At 45.9% G+C, this 22768-nt stretch overlaps 1 protein-coding gene across 1 annotated transcript in view; it reads left to right on the forward strand.

Moving 5' to 3' along the window:
* The window catches only part of grin2ca (glutamate receptor, ionotropic, N-methyl D-aspartate 2Ca), a 432253-nt gene that overhangs the window by 39544 nt on the left and 369941 nt on the right, over nucleotides 1-22768 (forward strand). The window contains exon 2 of the mRNA XM_034190478.1: nucleotides 4164-4602. Within this exon, the coding sequence (XP_034046369.1) occupies nucleotides 4180-4602 (423 nt within the window). The 5' untranslated portion in view covers nucleotides 4164-4179. The remainder of the gene's footprint in view (nucleotides 1-4163; nucleotides 4603-22768) is intronic.

Below are 22768 nucleotides of genomic sequence, written 5' to 3' on the forward strand. Positions count from 1 at the left end.
AAGTGCTTTGCATTTGATCTCTTGTGCCACTGTCTGTGTTGTTGTATGTTAAAAGTAAATGACACTTTATTTATTTATTTATTTTTGCAGCAGCAGCAGCAGCAGCAGCAGGCCAGGTGCATAAAGAAAAAAGCTCAGGCTTGTTGTTTGTTTTGGGTTTGTTATCGCCTTTGATTTACCCAGCAGTCCTTGCAGTGCTTAAACTCAAAACTGGCTTATCAGTAGCTGACAGTGTACCGAGTCAATACTAAAAGTTAGCGGTTAGTGTTTAGCTGTGACCTCTGCTAATTTTTTTTTAGCTGTTTATCGGTTTAGTGTTATAAAAGTTAACGTTTCAGTTATTGGATTAGCGGTTATCAAAGCTAACTTTTCGGTTAGCTGTGCCCACCACTGGCCTGTTCCCGCAGCAATGCCCATTTCAAATGCAGACTGCAGTGTGTAGTCTGTCAGTCCGACACCCTGTCTTCAGTAGCTGTCAGAGGTGTCAAGTAACGAAGTACAAATACTTCGTTACTGTACTTAAGTACACTTTTTACGTATCTGTACTTTACTCCTTTACTTATTTTTCTGCCTACTTCTGACTTTTACTCATTACATTTTCACACAAGTATCTGTACTTTCTATTCCTTACATTTTTAAAACAAACAGCCTCGTTACTCTTGCCTTCAGTTTAATGTTATATATATATATATTTCACGTCATGTGCGCCTGTAATCAACTTTTCTGCAGCACGGCTTTGCTTTGAACCGTGAACCAATCCAGGCAGTGGTTCGCGATTGAAGCAATGCTTCGACCTATTGCTTCGTTTATTCTTTCTTTCGCTTAATTTTCCCCCGCTAAAACCCTAAAGAGCATACTTCTGTGAGTATTATTTATCTTTTCTATGTTAAACCAACCTGTTATGGTCTTCTGAAACAGTTGATAGATGTATTTTATAACTTAAAAACGGGAGCGACGCTAACCCGTTAGCATGTCTATGGCATTTTCAATGTTAAAAGTTAGCATTAAGCAGCTCTCATCACGTTCGGGTGCATTTGTTTTCAAATTGTAATATTTCTTAAATGTATTTTTGTTTATATATTAATAATCTAATGATTATTATATACAATTTTAGTGAAAGAGGCAAAAAGAACCTGAATAGAAACACAACAAAATATAAACGCAACTAACAATGAACATACATATATAAATACATACATACATAAATAAGTGTTTCCTGTGAACACCTAGTGAGTATTACACCTCCACTTCATCCCTGTCTTATTTAATGACAGTTTGTTTCGGTCAAACCATATTTTCAGTTTGTTAATTTCTTCAGTGATTTCCTCCAGAACTATCTGCCAAACTAGAAAACTGCTGCATCCTTGTAAGAGCAGAATACTACCGGAATGAATTTGAATAAGGAAAGTTGGGGTGTTTTTCTTCACTAAATGGATTTAGCACTCACTCCAGTTTATTGTCTGGAATAGTCCCAGATTGCATTTCAGAGCTTGTAGAATTGAAACATTTTCGTGCAGGTGGTGTTGGGGGGTAATTTTGGGTCTTGGGCCACATGTAGAAGGAATCAGTTTTTAAATTAAGCTTTCAATTCATATAGTGGCATCTACCTTTTTTTTTAAAAGGTTACTTTATACTTTTATACTTTAAGTAGGTTTTGGAGCACATACTTTTTCACTTTTACTTGAGTAAAGAAGTCAAGTTGATACTTCAACTTTTACCAGAGTGTTTTTAAACTGCAGTATCTATACTTCTACTTAAGTAACAAATGTGTGTACTTTTGACACCACTGGTAGCTGTCCCACTATCCATACCTCATACAGAGAGAAAAAGAACAAAATAAGTTTCCCGGAAAAATTACACCTAAAGTGAGGCAAATAAGTATTTGATCCACTGTCAGTTTTGCAAGTTTAAAAAGTTTATAAAGAATGTAGAGGTCTGTAATTTTTATCATAGGTACACTTCAAGTGTGAGAGACACAATAAAAAAAAAAATCAGAAAATCACATTGTATGATTTTTAAAAAATAATTTGCATTTTATTGCAGGAAATAAGTATTTGATCACATACTAACCAGCAAGAATTCTGGCTCTCACAGACCTGTTAGTTTGTCTTTAAGAAGCCCAAGAGTTGATTTTACACTGTTTTGAGGTGATTTAGCTCTGTGATAGAGTATAATTCACTCTATTTGGACTGGGATCAAATGCTATCCCAACAGAGTAAATTTTACTCAGCAAAATTTCCTGTGGACTTTCAGGTCTTCTTTTTAATAAAACCCTCCTCTATACCACTTCATCATGGGGGACGTGATGGTCCAGTGGATTATCGGTTCAAATCCCAGCCTGACCGGAAAATCACAGGAGTGCTTAATCCCCTAGATGCTCCTGGTGTATAGTGGGCACCTTGCATGGCAGCAGCCTGACATCAGGGTGAATGTGAGGCACTGATGTGTAAAGCACTTTGAGCGTCTGATGCAGATGGAAAAGCGCTAGAAAAACACAGTCATTTATCATTTATTTATTTGGTAAATGAACTGCATTTACCAAATGCAGTCTACATATATATATATATATATATATATATATATATATATATATATATATATATATATCGAGTGTGCATCAAACATTAATGTGTTTTTAACCTTTTCAACGTTATTTATTTTATTAACTTAGACTTTGACAGAAACATTTTCAAAGAACTTTGGTATTACAAATATTACAACATAAATGTAATTTTTTGACAGTTATTATTTTACTGAATTCTTCATGATATGGATTATTTAAAAAAAAAACAGCAAAAATGAACAATCCTGGCTTGTAAGGCTTTCTCAGTAAATGGAGATTAAGTGTTGTGTGGGCCGCTGAAGAGGAGGTACTGCTGGCCCACCACCACAAGATGGCGCCCTGCTTGAAGTGCGGGCTTCAAGCACGAGAGGGCGTCGGAGCAACCAGGAGTGACAGCTGTCACTCATCATCCATACCAGCTGTCACTCATTCACTTCTCATCACCACCACCATAAAGGCCGGACTGCAACTCCACCTCCTCGCCGAGAAATCAGCTACCATTCAGGTAATTTCTCTGCTGTCTGACACTGTGTGTGTTTAACCTGAACTTCTATTGCAGCCGTTTTCCTGGAGTGTTTCCTTATCTGGAGGATTGGCGTTTGGTGTGACAGCGACGGCTTCGCCTCACACCCCAACTCAGATAAGTGGTTGACCAGGAGCTGCACGAGTGTGTGTGATTGGAGGTGGAGGTTCTCCCTCCTTTTCTGAATACAGACTGTGGGATTACTGAGTGTGCGAACTCACACTCATCAGGACTGTCTCTGTTTTCTGCCAGCAGTACCGGGTCTGACTGCTGAAGACAGCGGCCACCTGGGGCGCAGGGCTTGGCGGCTCCGGTGTTCTTCAGCTCCGTTGGTGGTGGAAGCTGTGTGGGGATCCAGGCGTCTTCTATCATCGAGCCTGCCCACACGTCACCTGGTGTATGATTGACAGTCCACCATATTGTTATTGTCTGTACGTTGTTGTGCGATTCACAACATTAAATTGTTACTTTTGGCTTATCCATTGTCCGTTCATTAACGCCCCCTGTTGTGGGTCCGTGTCACGTCACTTTCACAACATTAAGGTGGTTAAGGAAACACTAAAAGATCTTTCTAAACTCCTTACACATAACACCCTGGGAGTTCTTTATTGAACAAAGGGAAAAAAAAATGGAAGTTTACATTTGAATGATTTGGCCCACTGCAAAATGAAGTTACAGCTTCAAAAATAATGTTACGAGAGAGCAAATCTTTCTTAACTCAATGTGTTGCATTAAGCCCTGGACACCATTTGCTGGGTTGGACTGAATTATGTGGCAGCAGCAGGGTGGTAGCTGCCACCCTGAGATTCGACAGTCTGGTCACAGCCTCATGTTGCATGTTGGCCAGCTTTAAAAGACTGCTCTGGTCTTTGTTAAAGGTCTCTTATACAGTTTTATTTCAGGCAGCATGGAGGCACAGCAGCAACCAGAGCACATGTGAGGCACAAAGGTCAATTTAAGTGAGAAAACAAGACATGATTAGTTGAGTTGGGAATATTGAGCATCATTACAAGTTTGGAGAAAACTATGCTGAGTCTTCTACTTTCTCTGCCCCCTCCACTTTGACCCCTCCTGTAGGCAGTAGGTGACTGAAATGGGCATTCATCTGGGGTCTTTGAGCGACTCGCAATGGTGGCTGATGCTGACGCTGCTGTGCTGTGCTGTTTCTTGCTGCTCTGGCCGGCCGTTTGGGATCCCCACACCAGCCGTGAATGTGGCAGTGGTATTCAGTGGCTCATCTTACCAGACGGAGATTAAGGGCCGGTTAAGCCGAGAAAACTTCATGGACCTGCCTCTGGAGGTGAATCCCATCACTGTGCTGGTTAACAACACCAACCCGCGGGCACTGCTTACACGCATATGTGATACTCTCTCTACTAACCACGTGCATGGTGTGGTGTTCGAGGACAACATTGGCTCAGAGGCTGTGGCACAGATCTTGGACTTCATTTCCACTCAGATGGCTGTTCCAATTGTAGGCATCAGCGGAGGCTCTGCTGTCGTCCTGCCATACAAGGTCTGTGCAAGTGTATGTGTCTGGCCACACCCACCATAAGGACAACACACAGTGCCATCACCTCTGTGTTCTGTAGACTTTCATTGTATACTTTTCATCAAAACGTCACACACTCACCATTATCATTATTCAGAACTGGCAACACTACATCACAAGTGAAAAACCCATTCCATGTACTCCAGTGTCATATCTAAGAGATTAACTGTTAATATGTATGTTTCCTGTCAGTTCTTACATTCTGTGCTTACAATATACAAATCATAGCTCACTGTTATGTTGCATCTTTACAAGGCTCACAATACATCTTCATTTTTATTTTCTGCTAAATTTTTTTAATCAAAAATGTATTTAATTTTCAAATTACAGGCCAGTGTCATTGCTTCCACAGTTTTCTAATATTATGGAAAACGTTTTTGTGACAAGGTTGGATAAATTCTTTGAGAAACATCATATTTTAAATAATGCTTAGTATGGATTCATAACAAAATATTCGACAGCTATGGCAATTATGGAATTAACAGAGAAAATATCAACAGCAATAGATAATAAGGATTATTTTGTAAGTGTTTTTATTGACCTGAAAAAAGCTTTTGATGTTATCGATCATTCAAGATTGCTTCACAAGTTACAACAATATGGAATAAGAGGGATTGCACATCAGTGGGTAAAAAGCTACTTAGAAAATGGAAAACAGTTTGTTCAGATAAATAATACTAAATCAGAATTGTGTAATATTATGTGTGGAGTACCACAAGGGTCGGTACTTGGACCCAAAATGTTTATTTTGTATATCAATGATTTTGTGAATGTATCTAATGTACTTGGTAGCATTTTATTTGCTGACGATACAACATTATTTTACTCTGGATCAGATATACAGGAAGTAACACAAGTGATAAATACAGAGTTGGAAAAAGTTAAATATTGGTTTGATATAAACAGATTGTCACTTAATCTTAATAAAACAAATTTCATATTGTTTAATGACAGAGTAAAAAAAAAAAAGATGTGTCATTAAAAATAGATGGAATGGACATTCAAAGGGTAAAAGAAATGAAATTTTTAGGAGTTTGATTGATGAAGATTTTACATGGAAGTCACACATAAATTACATACAAGGAAAAACAGCGAAAGCTGTTGCTGTTTTGCATAAAGTTAAATACTCATTAAATAGGGGTGCCTGTGCCTGAGTGGTAAGGACCCCAGAAGCTGGAGAAGTCCAAGGCAATACCCATGTTTCACCTGTGTGTGTGTGTGTGTGTGTGTGCATTGTTTTTATACATATCTACTATCTCCATTTTTGTACTTTTTGTACTTTATATTCTGCTTGATTACCTCTTTGTTTAAAATTATGCTACTGTAACAAATGAATTATTAAGAGCCCCTTCACACATAACACGAAAGATGCAGAAACCGGAAGAAAATCTGCGAACCACACACGAAATGGGGAACCACGAACCATCTGCCTGTTGTCATGAGGGACGCACTTTCGCACAGGCATGCACGACACATCGGCGACCGTTTCATGCATGCTCCTGTATGTACACAAACAGAGTGTGAGCAGGTGGGACATGTTGCACCACATTGCGCTGCTGATGTGGAGAAAAATTAAATAAAAACCAGCTGTATAATTCGTGAAAATCACTGGGTTGATATCAATAATAAATAAAAGGAGACGCAATTGTTATGTGCAGACGCGAGTTGAGGAGCGGACCAGCGTCTGACTGAACCCAGCGCTAAATAACCAGAAAGCGGTTCCAAAAACAAAACAAATTTATTTCCCTTCTGTGCAATAATTTGTGTACAACATAAATGTGCGGTTATCTGGCGAGGTGAAGGACGGCGCGCTCTCCAGCGCCCAAATGGATCGAAGCCCGACGCTTCTGGACCCAGACTCACCGCCGAACACCCCCCAGGTGGATACAACAAACTGACTCTGTGAAGGATGGAAAAGGTGAGGTAAGTCAACAGCTACAACAAATATCCTTCAAAGGCACACACTATCAGCAACACATTCAGGTCTGAATTTAAGCTTTATGTAAATGAGCAGCTTCTCACAACAGGTGGAGGATCATCATTCCGTACGCCACGGCAGTGAGAAGCGAGCTGCACAATTCTCATCAGTGTTCAAATATACTACGTAACAAAATACCAAATTACTGTTAACGCTTATTCAGACAATCATCACCTCTGATGTGTGCTGACAGCATGTGTCCCTCACCCGTCCTCCTTCACAGGCACGATGTGTCAAACCCAGGCGCGGTCCTCAGCGTCTCACAAACGAACGTCACAAGGTCGAGTTCCCAGCAATTCTGCTCGAATCACTCATGGCTTAAATGCAGAACGCCATCTCATTATCTGCTTCAGCTGAAAGTCTAAGTTTGCACATGAGCATCATCCACAGGTGCTGCAATTCATTAGGCCTGCACGTGAACATCCTCCACAAGTGCAGTCAATAATGCTGATGAGGGTGAAGGACTCTTCCGCCAGCACCCTCTCCACAGACAAAAACCAGTTTGCACACCACCTGGAGAGCAAAGAAAAGAAAACAACACCAAAATATCCAGCCAAACCCCCCAACACACAACAGCAATACAGACTTCTGCGGTTAAATAACCCTCATTAAATAAAAAATAAATGCCACTTGTGGGATTCGAACCTGCAATTTACAAAAGCTCAGATTACCAGACAGGAACTTTACCACTGCACTACAATCACTGTCTTATAACAGAAGCATAAAATGCCTACAATCAACAAGGATATTGTTGTATGGCTGGGGGGCCTGGCTGCCTTTTTGTTTCTGTCTTTTGTTTTTCCTTCCAGGTGGCTTGCATTTGGAACTGAGTGGCTGTGTTGCTGAGTTTATCAGGACCTCACCCTGATCACCTGAGGCTGATCACCTGCGGCTCATCAGGACTCACAGCTGTGGTGCATCTGCATGGATTGGAACATGGTGGCATTTAAGACTGGAGTGCACAGTGTGTATTTGCCAGAGACTCGACCTTGTGACCAGACGGGTGAGATCGTCGTCTCGGGAGCCATCTCATCATCAGTGGATGCAGAGAACATCCAGATTTGATGCACGGTCTGTGAAAGAGGAGGGGGTGAGGTCTCACGCTTGTCAGCACACTTCCTGAGGTACGTTAGATTTTGTGACTAACATTTATACAGTCAGTAAATGTGGTGTCCCTCACACCTTATTATATTGAGCTGTACGTTAGTCATGTATCGGCTTCCACTGCAGTGGAGTTTTGTGAACTGGATGTTCCATGCCTGCAGGTTGGGAAGCTGATTAGTAATCAAGCCAGGAAGTGTTTGCTGTTTGTACACCTTTAAGTGTTCTCTCTGTGTGTAGAGTGTGGACTCACATAATGGTTCCTTCTTTCACAGACTCGGTTTGTTGCGGCCACCTGGGGGGTGTCGGCGGGGTCCTTGGGTCCGAACAGCTTCTGGCTCCGGACCGTTAGCGCTGCTGGGAGCGCACCACGCCAGACCGCACTTTCTTTTGTATTTTTTGTATCACTGTTATGTATTCAATTCAGTTAGCCTTTGTACCGTGCTCTGCTTATTTCATACTGGGTCCTTCAAACGCTGGTCGGTTCTCCGAGCTGCGTCCGACACATAACAAATATAAAGGTTTAAAAAAAAGAGAGAGAAAAGTGCTGTGATAACTGACAAAACGGCATTTGTTACAGCGTATTTTTTGGGATACGTGACTGAAAGTGGTGTATTTGTGCCACTGTTGGCTTGTCATATTGTCATAGTCGTGTGGCGCGCGTGTTCTGCCGGACATGTGTTTCGGGCCAGACATGCGTGACATTCAGATCACCTGCTGCGTGATCTGACGGTCCATTTCAGATGCAGCAGTCTGCCGACGTGCGCTGTGTGCGACCGCTGCAGCCCGGCTGTGTGCACTCAGACGTATCTGTGTGGCCCCTGTGTGATCATGTCTGTAAATACATATCAGCATGTCATGCAAATGTGCTCTCCCCCTGCACATCACATGTGTTGGGGGAGAGTGGGGGGGGACACATGCATGCCACATGGGGGGGGTAACACATGCACACGTGTGATACACATGCACGCCACATGTGTTGGTTTTTGCAATGCCACACTCATGGGGGCACTGAGACAAATTTAACATCCATCTCGACAGTGATCGTCTGCTGACTATTTTTGTGCTGACAGCGCGAATGGCCACACATTTTATAAGTGTAAAGCAAGCGGAGTTGGATGTTCGTGTGTGTCACCTGGAACTTGGCAGACACCTGCCGCGAGAGGGATCGAATGGGAAGGGGCCCTAACATAAGATGCCCAGCATTGACTATATATATATATATATATATATATATATATATATATATGTATATATATATATATATATATATATGTATATACATTTTTTTCAAACCTTGAAACCTGTTTTCTATTCCTGGAAGCTTTCTATTTAGTTGATATTTAGAGTGGGGCTGCAGGAACCCAGTCAAAGTCACAACACAAAGCAGCATGTAATTGTTAGTTTCAAGCCACCATATTTCGTATTTTAATGGCCAGACGAGGGGTTGTGGAAATACTAATTGCACTTGCACTCACCTGCTCACTTCAGCATGGTTTGTCTAAAAATGGCATGTGGTCAGACAGAGTGCAGGACCAATGTTATCACCAAGCAGTACTAATCAATATTTGCACCATGGACTTCCAAAAAACTGAAATGAATATACTAACCCATAAAATTATTCATTGAATAGCACTTCCATACTTCGCTGACCTAATTAAATGGACTGCATTTATATAGCGCTTTTCCATCTACATCAGACGCTCAAAGCGCTTTACAATTATGCCTCACATTCACCCCGATGTCAGGCTGCTGCCATACAAGGCGCTCTGTTGGGAAAGTGTCGTAACACGGACCCACAACAGGGGGCGCAAATGAACGGACAATGGATAAGAAAAGGAGTAACAATTTAATGTTGCGAAAGAACACAACGGAATATAAACAAGAGTAATAATGCCAATCATACACAGGAGGACTGCGGGCAGGCTTGAAGATAGGAGACCTCGGATGAACGAGGAGCCGGAGCCCACACCGCTTCTACCACCAACGGCCTGAAGAACACCGAAGCCGCCAAGCCCTGAGTCCCCAGGTGGTCTCTGTCCTCCGTTGTCGGCCCTGGTACTGCTGGCAGACAGAAACAGAAGGTGGTGAGTGTGAGTCCTCACACCCAGCAACCTTTATCAGTAATTCCTCCGGGAGGGATAACCTCCACCTCCAGGAAACGTCTTTACTCGTGCAGCTCCCGTTTGTCCCTCTCCTGGGTCTTCACGGGCATGCGACTGCACACAGAACAATATTAGATTAACAGTAATCACAGCAGAGAAGGTTACCTCTAGTCGTAGAAGATTTCTCGGCGAGGAGGTGGAGTTGCCGTCCGGCCTTTATGGTGATGGTGATGAGATGAATGAGTGACAGCTGGTGTTGAGGATGAGTGACAGCTGTCACTCCCAGTGGCTCTGGCGCCCTCTTGTGCTTGAAGCCCGCACTCCAAGCAGGGCGCCATCTGGTGGTGGTGGGCCAGCAGTACCTCCTCTTCAGCGGCCCACACAACACGCTCACTACACACCGGGAGCAGTAGGTAATTAAAGGCCTTGCCCAAGGGCCCTGTGCTCTGTGTTTGCAGGGTGCAGGTCTACTTTGTGTCTCTAGGGTGAATAAACAGTCTGCAGGCCACAGAGCCTTTTATTATTGTGCCATGTTTTGTGAGATTCTGTAGAGACATTCAAAGACTGATATAAGATGCATATATTATCCCCCTTGTGTGGCTAGCATGCTGGCATAGTATGGAACTATGCTTCCTACTCCGTTTACTCATATTATTCCCAAAGAAACAGGTCTTGGCCTCATTTCATCTAAATTATGGGTCTGTTAGCGATGATCGCCTTAGTAATCCCTCTGTATCCCTGTTTATTTACTGCTGGTGAACACATACTGTACCTTAGGTGCAGTTTGTCCGGACGACTGATTCTGCTCTTTTTCTATCTGTGTGAGGCACTGATGATACTGTGCAAGACAGACAGCTGTACATGACAGGGTGCTGGATTTACCAAGAGATGCCCTCGTTGAAACTGATGCAGCACGCTGCAGTCAGATTTTGGAATGTGAACTTCCAAGAGGACAACTTTTGCTGCAGCCCACTGATGATCTGGCAACTTTCTCCCAGACAGACGGCTGGCTTAAATGATGCTCTTCTAATGAATGCAAGGTTGTAACTGTTTTTTGTGTTTCAGTTACATGTCTAACACTTCTGTGTTTTGTTTTGGGTTTTTTTGTGTGTAACCACTGCAAATGTTAACAAGTAGCCAATCATAGCCAGTAAACCAATTTTGATCAGTATGTCTGGTATTTATATTGTGCATTTGTATATATATTTGCAAATTCTATTTTCCTTTATCATTTTTGATACTCTGTGTGCTTCTTACCCTGTGTGCTGCTATACAATGCTGCTGGCACATCAATTTCCCTGAGGGAGTCTTACCAAGTGATGATTAAAGTACTATTTCATCTCTAATTTATTTACTGCTTTGGGAATCTTAGGAGGGTTAGGTTTTCCGTTAGCGGTTAGCATGTGCTAGCTTGGCTACTCACTTGGATTTTCTGGTGCAGAAATTATATTACATTACTCTCTACATTAATCTTGCACGATGCTCACCGATAGGGTGTCTCTTTTAGAGAGCCATTTCTGTAAGATAGAGCAGTTTCTTAGTTCAGTGGACTTAGACAATATGGGCACTCCAGATAAGCACAACCTGTTTATTTGATCCTATACCAACAAAACTGTTTAAGGACCTGTGGCCCACTCTTGAATGAATGAATGAATGAATGAATGAATGAATGGCCCACTCTTGGGCTGACTGTGCTGGAAATTATTAATCTTTCTTTAACTTCTGGATCTGTTCCTAAACATTTCAAATATGCAGTGATTAAACCATTAGTTAAGAAACCTAATCTTGACCCTAGTGTATTGAAAAACTATTGGCCGATATCAAATCTATCATTTTGCTCTAAAATTCTGGAAAAAGTGGTGTCACGGCAGCTTGTAGACTATCTTACTGAGAATAATCTCTTTGAGCCGCTGCAGTCTGCTTTTAGAAAATATCATTCCACAGAAACAGCTCTCACTAAAGTGGTGAATGATCTTCTGCTTACAATGGATTCGGACACCACTACGGTTCTGTTGCTGTTAGATCTCAGTGCTGCATTTGATACAGTGGATCATCATATTCTACTTGATAGGTTGGAAAATCATTTTGGGATTACTGGGAGTGCCCTTGCATGGCTGACGTCATACTTGACCAGTCGTTCTCACTGTGTTTTGTACAGTAACACTACCTCTAACCTTAGTGACATGAAATTTGGGGTTCCTCAGGGGTTTGTCTTAGGCCCCCTGCTTTTCTCCCTTTATATAGCACCCCTTGGGCACATATTGTGGCATTTTGGGATTACCTTTCACTGCTATGCAGATGATACTCAGTTATATATGCCGATAACTGCTGGTAATCTCGTTCACATAAAATCCTTAGAAGATTGCCTTGCATCAGTGAGAAGCTGGATGTCTAGCAACTTCCTACTTTTAAACTCTGAAAAGACTGAAATGATGGTTCTTCGTCCAGTGAGACATCGGCATCAATTTGACCAGTTAACACTCAGCCTAGGCTCATGTGTCATACATCACACTGACAAAGTGAGGAACCTTGGGGTAATTTTTGATCCTTCGTTGTCCTTTGGTCTCCATATTAGAAATATTACTAGGACTGCTTTCTTCCACCTGCGAAATATAGCGATTTGTCCCATCCTGTCTATGGCTGATGCTGAGACCCTGATCCATGCATTCATCTCTTCTAGATTGGACTACTGCAATGTTCTATTTTCTGGTTTACCACAGTCTAGCATTAGGGGTCTCCAATTGGCTCAGAATGCTGTAGCCAGACGTTTGACATGAAGCAGAAAGTTTGACTACATTACACCCATTTTGGCATCTTTTCACTGGCTTCCTGTCCCAGTGAGATCAGATTTTAAGGTTCTGCTACTAACCTATAAAATTATTCATGGACTGGCACCTCCCTACCAAGCTGACCTAATTAAACCTTACGTACTGGCCCGGGCTTTACGTTCTCAGGGTGCAGGACTACTTTGTTTCCCTAAGGTGAATAAGAAGTTTGCTGGTCACAGAGCTTTCTCTTATCGTGCCCCTGTTCTGTGGAATGATCTCCCTGCTGTTGTGTGGGCCACTGAAGAGGAGGTACTACTGGCCCACCACCATAAGATGGCGCCCTGCTTGAAGTGCGGGCTTCAAGCACGAGAGGGCGTCGGAGCAACCAGGAGTGACAGCTGTCACTCATCATCCGTACCAGCTGTCACTCATCCACTACTCATCACCACCACCATAAAGGCCGGACTGCAACTCCACCTCCCCGCCGAGAAATCAGCTACCATTCAGGTAATTTCTCTGTTGACTCAAACCGTTGAGTGATAATCTGAACTTCTTTTGCAGCCGTTATCCTGTGGTGTTCTGCCTTATCTGTGGGATTGGCGTTTGGTGTGACAGCGACGGCTTCGCCTCACACCCCAAACCAGATAAGTGGTTTAAACAGGAGCTGCACGAGTGTGTGATTGGAGGTGGAGGTTCTCCCTCCTTTACTGAACACTGACTGTGGGAGTACTGAGTGTGCGAACTCACACTCATCAGGACTGTCTCTGTTTTCTGCCAGCAGTACCGGGTCTGACTGCTGAAGACAGCGGCCACCTGGGGCGCAGGGCTTGGCGGCTCCGATGTTCTTCAGCTCCGTTGGTGGTGGAAGCTGTGTGGGGATCCAGCTCTTCTCTCGCCAGCTCTTCTCTTCTATCGTTGAGCCTGCCCACATGTCACCTGGTGTATGATTGACAGTCCACCATATTGTTATTGTCTGTACGTCGTTGTGCGATTCACAACATTAAATTGTTACTTTTGGCTTATCCATTGTCCGTTCATTACCGCCCCCTGTTGTGGGTCCGTGTCACGTCACTTTCACAACAGGATTTCTCGGCCAGCGTCATGGATCCCAAGGGGCGTCAACCATCGCTTGAACAGCCAATGGAAGAGCGAGGTGCACAGGCGCCAGCAGGAGGCGTGTTGGGTGAGCTGCAGCACATCTTAACCGCCTTTACCGCTCGGTTGGACTTAGTGACCGAGCAGAGCAGTGTTCTCAATCGCAGGATAGAGGCTCTCACCGCCCAGGTGGAAGCGCGTGCTCAGGGCGCTGCTGCAGCACCTCCTCCTGCTGACCGTGTGCCAGAAACAGACATTCCGCTGGTCGTTCAACGAACCCCCCCACCGTCCCCTGAAGCATACATAAGCCCTCCGGAGCCGTACAGAGGCTGTGTGGAGACGTGCGCGGACTTCTTGATGCAGTGCTCGCTCGTCTTTTCACAGCGTCCCGTCATGTTCGCGTCAGACGCTAGCCGGGAGGCTTACGTTATAAATTTGCTTCGAGGAGAGGCACGCGCCTGGGCTACGGCGCTTTGGGAGCAGAATTCACGGCTCCTAACGGTTTATACTGAGTTTGTGAGGGAGTTCCGACAGGTGTTCGACCACCCTCATAGAGGCGAGACCGCTTCAAGTATGCTGCTGTCGATACGGCAGGGGCGTCGGAGCGCAGCGAAGTATGCAGTCGACCTCCGCATCGCGGCAGCACGAGCCGGCTGGAATGCTGTTGCGCTCCGCGCCGCCTTTGTAAACGGACTGTCTCTGGTCCTTAAGGAGCACCTGGTGGCGAAGGACGAGCTGCGGGATTTAGATGGGCTTATCGACCTGGTTATACGGTTAGACAACCGATTAACGGAACACCGACGGCAGCGAGACGAGAGGCATGGTCAAGTACACGCTGTCCCTCTTCCTCCCGGGTCTGAAAGGGAGCCAGCTTCCCCACGCTCCACTGCCAGGGCTCTCCACGTGACAACAGCTCCCCCTGCTGACGTTGCCATGGAGACGAGCAGGGCCAAAAAACGATCAGATCAGAGACAAAGGAGTCTGATCCGTGGAGAGTGTTTTCTCTGCAGCTCTACTGAGCACACACAGAAAGAATGCCCCAAACGGTCAAAACAGCAGCACTCGTCCTTAGAGACTGGGCTAAGGGTGGGTCACAACACCTGTTGGGTATTTTCGCCTCCAAACATTCTTAAAACAAGACAAAGACAAACAGAGTCAAGAAACACCAGTGAGACAGAATGTCAATTTTAGCTTGCGAGGAGTGCAGTCAGGCTGTACACCAAAGCTACACTAAAGTCTGGCCTGCGCTCCCGCTCTTTTTATTAAGGACTTCCCTACATACATGGGTGGTACAGCTCCTAAGGGGAGGAGTGATAGTGCGTGAGCTGTTGCCGCAGAACCGCTGATTGCACAATACATTCAGGACGTTCAGAACCTTTTTAATCTTGGGCTCGATTAAGATGTGTTTAAGACATCTATCGATTAATCACACTTCTTCTGACACAAGGACTAATGTATCATAATCACACTGTGGTTGGAACATTCAATTCTCTATTCTTTATCTCACTGCTCCGCTTACGGCTGCATTCTGCCTGGGTCATCTTCACATATCCGGAAAAAGAGCTTAGTGTGCACACAGAGATACCACAACTTGCAGAAACACTTCATGTCACATATCTTAAGTAACCTTCACCCATCACATCAGTACAGTACACTTTATCAGAGCAGAGAGAACTACATTCTACCAGAGCAGACAACACAAAACATGCATGATAAAATAAAACAGTGTATCTACAGAATAACTCCAACAACACCCACGTGGGGAAACCCCGACGATCTGCACGAATCCCAGTCACGATCCTGAGTGGGGATCTAACCCTTCACGCCCCAGCACTGGTGGACACTGGGTCGGAGGGGAATCTGCTGGATAGCAGATGGGCAAAGGAGGTTGGGCTCCCTCTTGTGGCCTTACCGTCACCATTGTCGGTGCGGGCACTAGATGGCACCCTTCTTCCACTAATCACACACCAGACTCAGCCACTGACATTGGTGGTGTCTGGGAATCACAGGGAGGAGATTGTGTTTTATGTAACACTTTCTACCTCCTGAGTGATTTTGGGTTTTCCATGGGTGTTAAAACACAATCCCCGGATTGATTGGCCGTCTGGGGTTGTGGTTCAATGGAGCGAAACCTGCCACCGGGAGTGTTTAGGATCCTCGGTTCCACCCGGTGTGACAGCTAAGGAGGAGGTTTTAGTCCCCCCCAATCTGGCGCGGTGCCGGCTGAGTACCACGACCTTGCTGACGTCTTCAGCAAGGATCTGGCACTCACGCTGCCCCCGCACCGTCCGTACGATTGTGCCATTGATTTGATACCGGGCGCTGAGTACCCGTCCAGTAGGCTGTACAACCTCTCACGTCCGGAACGCGAATCAATGGAGACCTACATCCGGGACTCGTTAGCTGCCGGGTTGATCCGGAACTCCACCTCCCCGATGGGTGCTGGTTTCTTTTTTGTGGGCAAGAAGGACGGCGGACTCCGTCCATGCATTGATTACAGAGGGCTGAACGAGATCACGGTTCACAACTGATACCCGTTACCTCTGTTGGATTCAGTGTTCACGCTCCTGCATGGAGCCCAAATTTTCACGAAATTGGATCTTAGGAATGCTTATCACCTGGTTCGGATCCGGGAGGGAGACGAGTGGAAGACGGCATTTAACACCCCGTTAGGTCACTTTGAGTACCTGGTCATGCCGTTCGGCCTCACCAATGCGCCCGCGACGTTCCAAGCATTGGTTAATGACGTCTTGCGGGACTTCCTGCATCGGTTTGTCTTCGTATATCTAGACAATATACTCATCTTTTCTCCGGATCCTGAGACCCATGTCAAGCATGTACGTCAGGTCCTACAGCGGTTGTTGGAGAACCGGCTGTTTGTGAAGGGCGAGAAGTGTGAGTTCCACCGCACTTCTTTGTCCTTCTTAGGGTTCTTCATCTCCTCCAACTCCGTCGCCCCTGATCCGGCCAAGGTTGCGGTGGTGAGAGATTGGCCCCAACCAACGAACCATAGGAAACTACAACAGTTCCTCGGTTTTGCAAATTTCTACCGGAGGTTCATCAAGGGCTACAGTCAGGTAGTTAGCCCCCTGACATCCCTGACCTCCACAAAAGTCCCCTTCACCTGGTCGGATCGGTGCGAAGCCGCGTTTAGGGAGTTGAAACGCCGGTTCTCGACTGCACCGGTTCTGGTGCAGCCCGATCCCAAGCGCCAGTTTGTTGTTGAAGTAGATGCCTCTGACTCAGGGATAGGAGCCGTGCTATCCCAGAGCGGGGAGTCCGACAAGGTTCTCCATCCATGTGCCTACTTTTCCCGCAGGTTGACCCCAGCTGAACGGAACTATGACGTCGGCAATCGGGAACTTCTTGCGGTGAAGGAGGCTCTTGAGGAGTGGAGACACCTGTTGGAGGGAGCATCGGTACCATTTACGGTTTTCACGGACCATCGGAACCTGGAGTACATCCGGACCGCGAAGCGTCTGAACCCCAGGCAAGCCCGCTGGTCGCTGTTCTTCGGGCGTTTTGACTTCCGGATCACCTACCACCCCGGGACAAAGAACCAACGATCTGACGCCCTGTCCCGGGTGCACGAAGAGGAGGTCAAGACTGAGCTGTCAGACCCCCCTGAAACCATCATCCCTGAGTCCACTGTCGTGGCCGCCCTTACCTGGGACGTGGAGAAGACAGTCCGGGAGGCCCTGACACGGAGCCCGGACCCGGGGACCGGTCCGAAGAACAAACCGTACGTCCCACCAGAGGCCAGGGCTGGCAGCTTCAGCTTCACTGCGGATCCACCCGGTTTTCCATGTGTCACACATCAAACCTCACCACATTTCACCCCTCTGTACCCCCGGACCGGCGCCACCTCTTGCCCGGATCATCGACGGGGAGCCGGCTTGGACCGTGCGCCGGCTCCTGGATGTCCGTCGGAGGGGCCAGGGGTTCCAGTATTTGGTGGACTGGGAGGGGTATGGACCCGAAGAACACTCCTGGGTGAAGAGGAGCTTCATCCTGGACCCGGCCCTCCTGGCCGACTTCTACCGGCGGCACCCGGACAAGCCTGGTCGGCGCCCATTGAGGGGGGGGTCCTGTTGTGTGGGCCGCTGAAGAGGAGGTACTGCTGGCCCACCACCACAAGGTGGCGCCCTGCTTGAAGTGCAGGCTTCAAGCACGAGAGGGCGTCGGAGCATCCAGGAGTGACAGCTGTCACTCATCATCCGTACCAGCTGTCACTCATCCACTACTCATCACCACCACCATAAAGGCCGGACTGCAACTCCACCTCCCCGCCGAGAAATCAGCTACCATTCAGGTAATTTCTCTGTTGACTCAAACCGTTGAGTGATAATCTGAACTTCTTTTGCAGCCGTTATCCTGTGGTGTTCTGCCTTATCTGTGGGATTGGCGTTTGGTGTGACAGCGACGGCTTCGCCTCACACCCCAAACCAGATAAGTGGTTTAAACAGGAGCTGCACGAGTGTGTGATTGGAGGTGGAGGTTCTCCCTCACACTCATCAGGACTGTCTCTGTTTTCTGCCAGCAGCACCGGGTCTGACTGCTGAAGACAGCGGCCACCTGGGGCGCAGGGCTTGGCGGCTCCGGTGTTCTTCAGCTCCGTTGGTGGTGGAAGCTGTGTGGGGATCCAGCTCTTCTCTCGCCAGGCGTCTTCTATCGTCGAGCCTGCCCACACGTCACCTGGTGTATGATTGACAGTCCACCATATTGTTATTGTCTGTACGTCGTTGTGCGATTCACAACATTAAATTGTTACTTTTGGCTTATCCATTGTCCGTTCATTACCGTCCCCTGTTGTGGGTCCGTGTCATGTCACTTTCACAACACCTGCGTCAATAAAACAATCAGATTCTGTGGAGACTTTCAAGTCCAGACTTAAGATGCACTTATTTTCCCTTTCATATGGTTAGCAAACCGGTGCAGTTTTGTTTTACGCTTTTTACTCTTTTAATTCATGTTATTAGTAATTGAAGTGGGCCGCGGCCTCAACTTCACCTAAATTCTGGGTCTTTTAGTGAAGTTTAGGGCTAGCGGCCGGTGATCACCTTAGTATTTCTTCTGTTTTTCTTGTTGATTAATGCTGGCAAATTATACAGTATTTTTTGTCTTTCTGATGCCTGATTCTGTTTTTTTTTTTCTCTGTTTAAAGTGCAGCTCCATCCAGAGATGGGAGTTGTGTTTTTGTTGGTGATCCTCCTGTCCTGTGCACCAACAGCAATTCTTGTATATTCGTCCGTGAATTGTTCTGTGAATTATTTCTGTAATTTATGTTTGTAGCATGGCCCAAGCAGAGGGTCACCCCTTTGAGTCTGGTCTGCTTGAGTTTTCTTCCTCAGAGGGAGTTTTTCCTTACCACTGTTGCTCTGGGGGTTGGTAAGGTTAGACCATACCTGCGTGAAGTGCCTTGAGGCAACTCTGTTGTGATTTGGCGCTATATAAAGGAAATAAATTGAAACTGAATTGTATGTACTCATTGAAGCACCAAGGGGGCTATTCAAACGGGCCAACTAGTAACATATCACTCCTGAAAATGATTTTTGGCTTTTCACATGAGGTAAATCTGCCCTATGATTGGATTTTGGAAAACCATGTGACGGTGAACCAATTTAGATTGGACACTCACATTGCACACATCATCACACAGCTTCTATGAGTACAAAGATGGCCGATGGCTGGCTCAAAAGTCAGCAGAGTTAACCTTTTAGCAAAAAAAAGTAAGTTTCTATCTCATATTATTAAAAAGTTATTTATAATTTAGTAAAGTTTGGTCTTAGCCCCAGAGGGTTAAGATATAACATATCATTTAATATTGAATAATGCACTAATTTTGTAACAAACACAGACAGATGGCATTCCGGGTAAAATGTTCCTCCGCTAACACTGATTGGTTGATTCATTCTATGTAAACCAACACGTTAATGTGAGGTGTGTTGTGTGTTGGTGTTTACAGATAAATGTGCTTTTGTAAAATATGCCAGTTTTTATTTGTAAAAAAAGGCATTTTCCAAAAAAGGCAAGTTGTCATTAGATAACCGTCTGATATAACGGGTGTCAATATAAAAAGAACACTGCCATGCTGTACTGGTGCCAGTGCGAGTTTTGGCCCTTTTTCTACTGATTTTTCATTTGTGCCAGAATTTTTTGGATAGCACAGAGTTTCAGGTTAATCGCACATCCTACATTGTTTAGTATACATGGAGTAACGAGCTGCGTTTAACATCTCACGACCACCTCCTGATTGCCGATCGTATGGTCAGATGAAAATCAACCCTGTTTGATATTCTGGTTGGCCTTCATGAGGGTATCCCGCATTTCGCACTGTAGACCTGTCTTGTAATTGTTTTTTTTTTTAAACTTTGATGTCTCCCATTGAGAGTTTTTGTAAATTAAGTTTGAAAAAAGCTTCTGTTTACATTTTGCTTCTGGAAACACGAGTCCGACGTGTGGTTTTTGAATGTACAATGTGTGTGAGAACATAAATCGTGCGCTCTGAACTTTTACACTGTGCAGTTCTGTGGTACAGTTTGAGCTGGAACCGAGTACAGTGATTGTAAATATCAGAGTCTGACCAGCTTCAGTTTGAATACTACTGGCTTAAATACTACTACACTACTGGCCAGTAGATGGCAGTAGAGACCTTGAAAACTTGCCAAAACAAAATTCCAGATAATCTGTGTTGCTACTTGCTACGTTTATGATGTGTGGAATTTAATAAATGCAAACACAATAACGTCTATAAACCCAGAGAATATATTCACGAGAGTTTTAGGCACTACAGTTTAATGCTGTTGTCTGTGGAGCCTGGTCAGAGTGTCTCAAATGCATTTTCTCATGTCGTGAATGTACTGAGATTACCCTATCACCCATAATGCTCCTGGACACAGCATGTCCACACTAAAACCTTAACAATTAGAGCATTACTTTAAAACTAAAACATATATCTGATATTTTCCTGGAGGTGAGCCCAACTAGAGATAGTCGGGCTCACCTCCACGCACAGCTTGGGCTCTGGTACCCAACTCCTGGAGAGTGGCTGGACGCTTCATTTTTCTGGCGTTGCCCACGAGGAGAGGCGGAGAGCTGGGGTCACATTGCTTATTGCTCCCAAGCTCAGTCGCCATGTGTTGGAGTTCACTCCGGTGAGCGAGAGAGTTGCGTCCCTACGCCTTTCGGGTCGGGGACAGATCTCTCACCGTTGTCTCGGCCTACGGGCCGAGCAGCAGTGCAGAGTACCCGACCTTCCTGGAGTTCCTGGGAGGGGTACTAGATAGCGCTTCGACTGGGGACTCCATTGTTCTCCTGGGGGATTTAAACGCCCACGTGGGCAGTGACAGTAAGACCTGGAGGTGGGTGATCGGGAAGCATGGCCTACCCGATCTGAACCCGAGTGGTGTTCAGTTGTTGGACTTCTGTGCTAGTCACAGTTTGTCCATCACAAACACCATGTTCGAGCACAAGGGTGTCCATAAGTGCACGTGGCACCAGGACACCCTGAGCCGGAGGTCGATGATCGACTTTGTAGTCGTATCATCTGACCTTCGGCCAAGTGTCTCGGACGCTCGAGTGAAGAGAGGGGCAGAGCTGTCAACCGATCATCACCTGGTGGTGAGTTGTATCCGATGGGAGGGGAGGAAGCCGGTCAGACCTGGCAGGCCCAAACGTATTGTGAGGGTGTGCTCGGAAATACTGGCGGAACCCTCTGTCAGCAAGGTCTTCAACTCCCACCTCCGGGAGAGCTTGATCTCGGGGGAGGTTGGAGACATGGACTCCGAGTCCACCATGTTCTCCACCTCCATTGTCGATGCAGCCGCTCGTAGCTGTGGTCAGCCTCCGCCAGGGCTGCCCTTTGTCACCGGTTCTGTTCATTATTTTTATGGACAGAATTTCTAGGCGCAGCCAGGGTGTAGAGGGGGTCTGGTTTGGGAACCACAGAATCTCGTCTCTGCTGTTTGCGGACGATGTAGTTCTGTTGGCTTCGTCAAATCAGGACCTTCAGCGTGCACTGGAGCGGTTTGCAGCCGAGTGTGAAGCGTTCAGGATGAAAATCAACACCTCCAAATCCGAGGCCATGGTTCTCGACCGGAAAAAGGTGCTTTGCCCTCTTCAGGTCGGTGGATTGTCCTTGCCTCAAGTGGAGGAGTTTAAGTATCTCGGGGTCTTGTTCACGAGTGAGGAACGGATGGAGTGTGAGATCGATAGATGGATCGGTACAGCATCTGCAGTGATGCGGTCGCTGTATCGGATCGTCGTATTGAAGAGAGAGCTGAGTAGGGGGGCAAAGCTCTCGATTTACCGATCGATCTACGTTCCGATCCTCACCTATGGTCATGAGATTTGGCTCATGACCGAAAGAACGAGATCGCGAGTACAAGTGGCCGAGATGAGTTTCCTCTACAGGGTGGCTGGGAGCTCCCTTAGAGATAGGGTGAGGAGCTCGGTCACTCGGGAGGAGCTCGGAGTCGAGCCGCTGCTCCTCCACGTCGAAAGGAGTCAGTTGAGGTGGCTCAGGCATCTTTTCCGGATGCCCCCGGACACCTGGCTGGAGAGGTGTTCCATGCACGTCCCATTTGGAGGAGGCCCCGGGGAAGACCCAGGACATGCTGGAGGGACTACATCTCTCAGCTGGCTTAGGAATGCCTTGGGGTTCCCCCGGCGGAGCCGGGGGAGGTGTTTGTGGATCGGGAGGTCTGGGCGGCTTTGCTTGAGCTGCTGCCCCCGCGACCCGACTCCGGATAAAGCGTAATAAAATGGATCGATGGATGGATGATATTTTCCCTTTATAAAACTTCAGACATGATGTTAATTTAAATAACTTGTCCGAAATAAGTTTGGATAAAATTTGAACCATAAGTTAAAAATGTATGCTTCTGGATGACTTGGGTGATATTGGCCGCATATCAGTATGGGGTTAAAAGAAATGATTTTTTTTTTGTGACCAGTTCTCCTTTGCCTGGAGAGTATAGAGCAGTTTCTTCTAGAAGCAATTCTCCTCTGTTTGCAGAGGGTAGAACTATACATCTGTTCACCTTTGTTTACCACGTTAATGGTCTAAAAATTATCTGACAAAA

This window comes from Thalassophryne amazonica, chromosome 16 (genome assembly GCF_902500255.1).
Source record: "Thalassophryne amazonica chromosome 16, fThaAma1.1, whole genome shotgun sequence".
Lineage (NCBI taxonomy): Eukaryota > Metazoa > Chordata > Actinopteri > Batrachoidiformes > Batrachoididae > Thalassophryne > Thalassophryne amazonica.